Here is a 1877-nt window from a genome sequence, read left to right as displayed (position 1 = left end):
TCATAGCACTTGAACTACCTATATTCTTGGAGCCAAAAATATCAATCCCTAAAGACATATTATGAATTCAGAGAGAGGAAAAAATAAAAAATAAATAAAAACAAGGCTGGTCAGAATTTGGAAAAAAAGGGTGCAAGAGCCGAAAATTAGGTCTGACTGCCCGGAACTGGTCGGAATAAGAAAATAAATATACGGTCTGCCTCGGAATGGAGAGGCGACCTCAATGAAAAAAGAATGGTCGAAACAACTGGTCGAAAAGTGTCGCACGCGTCGGCGCCTGATGCGCGTGGTGACGCAACCCTGGAACTCCTGGTGACGCGTGAGGGCGCGTGACTCGGTGAAACTCAAAGGAGCTCACTGGGTTTGCTCACGTGAGTGTTCCGCACCTCGGGGTTGTCGCACTACACTTGTAAAACAAGACAACAATGCAAACCAGCCGTTGACAGTCACTGGATTCGGACTTTTAAAAAAAAAAACAAAAATAGATATATATATATATATATATATTATTTTTGGGTAAGTTTCTCACCAATTCTCTGATACCATGTGAGAAATATATGGGAAAAATATTATTGAATTGTTGTTCTAATAATTACATAGAGAACCCTATTTATAGACACTACATAATACAATTCCTTACCAAATAGGAGACTATAAACTATTCTTTTTTTTGATAAAGGTAACTCAAGACTATAAACTATTCTTATTTTGTGTAGGATTGTGTTTTCCTATTCTATTCTAACAATGGTCACTAAAAGAAGCAACCGAACTCTACAACTGAAGTATGCATTCCACAAGCATCCTGCAATAGGTCTAGGCTTTAAGTTAACAATGCAACAAATGACAGATCTAAGGTTTAACAATACAACAAGTCTAGGTATGGTTATGTAGCAGCATGTCTGAAACTATGGTAATTGAAATGCTGAGCTCTTAGGTATGGATATGTAGCAATACATCTGTAACCAGTGGCGGATGTATGTTATGGATTATGGGTGCTTAAGCACCCATTGCTTTTTGCAATAAACACTAATATTTGTTTGTAATATCTAATAATTCATTCAAATTTATTAACTAAGCACCCACTTTATATAGCAATTCTCAAATTAAAAATAATTGAGCACCCATGGAATAAAATTTCTGAATCCGCCACTGATCTATCTCATATGCACGACCTCAAGCAAAACATGGAAAAAATGGAGGAGACAAATCAGATTTGTTTAATATTTTCTTCGAGACTGTATATGCACCCATCTAAGATTCTGATGAAGCTCACATGGGCCACCCATCTAAGATTCAAATCTATTTCTTTTTTTAAAAAAATCACTTCTTTTATTACTCTTAACTAATCTCATTTTCTCCTACCAAATTGATAATACTTGCACTAAAAATATTTGTTTGAAGGAATCCCTCTTAACCTCTAAACCTGTCGAAGAAAAATATGATTCTTTTTAAAAAAGCATACTATCATCTTCATTTATTGTGACTCACAACATAATAAGTGATAAGTTTGAATAATTACAAGAAAATTATTATTCATTTTTACTCATTCAATATATTAAAAAATTCCTTTTACTTGTCCACTCTAACATATTAGTTTTCTTTTTCTATTTTTTTTTTTTTAAAGTGTGTGCACTTTCTAGTGTGAACAACCAAAACTCAACTGAGTGAGTAGTTCAAGAGTAATCCTCTGAAAATCAGGTTAAATTGATTAATTGAGATCTGATTTATTAATTAAGCAACTATTTTGGTTCTTTTCCGACCAAAATATTATTAAGTAAATAAAAACAGAGATTAGAGGAGTTGGGACATATTTCCTCCGTCTCATTTTATATGTCATCCCTTTCTATAAATAGTTGAACCATAATACTTGTCATTTT

The 1877-nt window shown here is 33.6% G+C and overlaps 1 protein-coding gene across 1 annotated transcript in view; it reads left to right on the top strand.

The window, feature by feature from the left end:
• Positions 1–744: 744 nt before the first annotated feature.
• Positions 745–1877, top strand: part of LOC125855900 (uncharacterized) — a 3250-nt gene continuing 2117 nt past the window's right edge. The window contains exon 1 of the mRNA XM_049535554.1: positions 745–854. Coding sequence (XP_049391511.1) covers positions 745–854 — 110 coding nt within the window. The remainder of the gene's footprint in view (positions 855–1877) is intronic.

The sequence above is a fragment of the Solanum stenotomum genome, chromosome 1 (assembly GCF_019186545.1).
Source record: "Solanum stenotomum isolate F172 chromosome 1, ASM1918654v1, whole genome shotgun sequence".
Lineage (NCBI taxonomy): Eukaryota > Viridiplantae > Streptophyta > Magnoliopsida > Solanales > Solanaceae > Solanum > Solanum stenotomum.
Note: the sequence above shows the minus strand (reverse complement) of the source record. Positions and strands in the feature narration are given on the sequence as shown.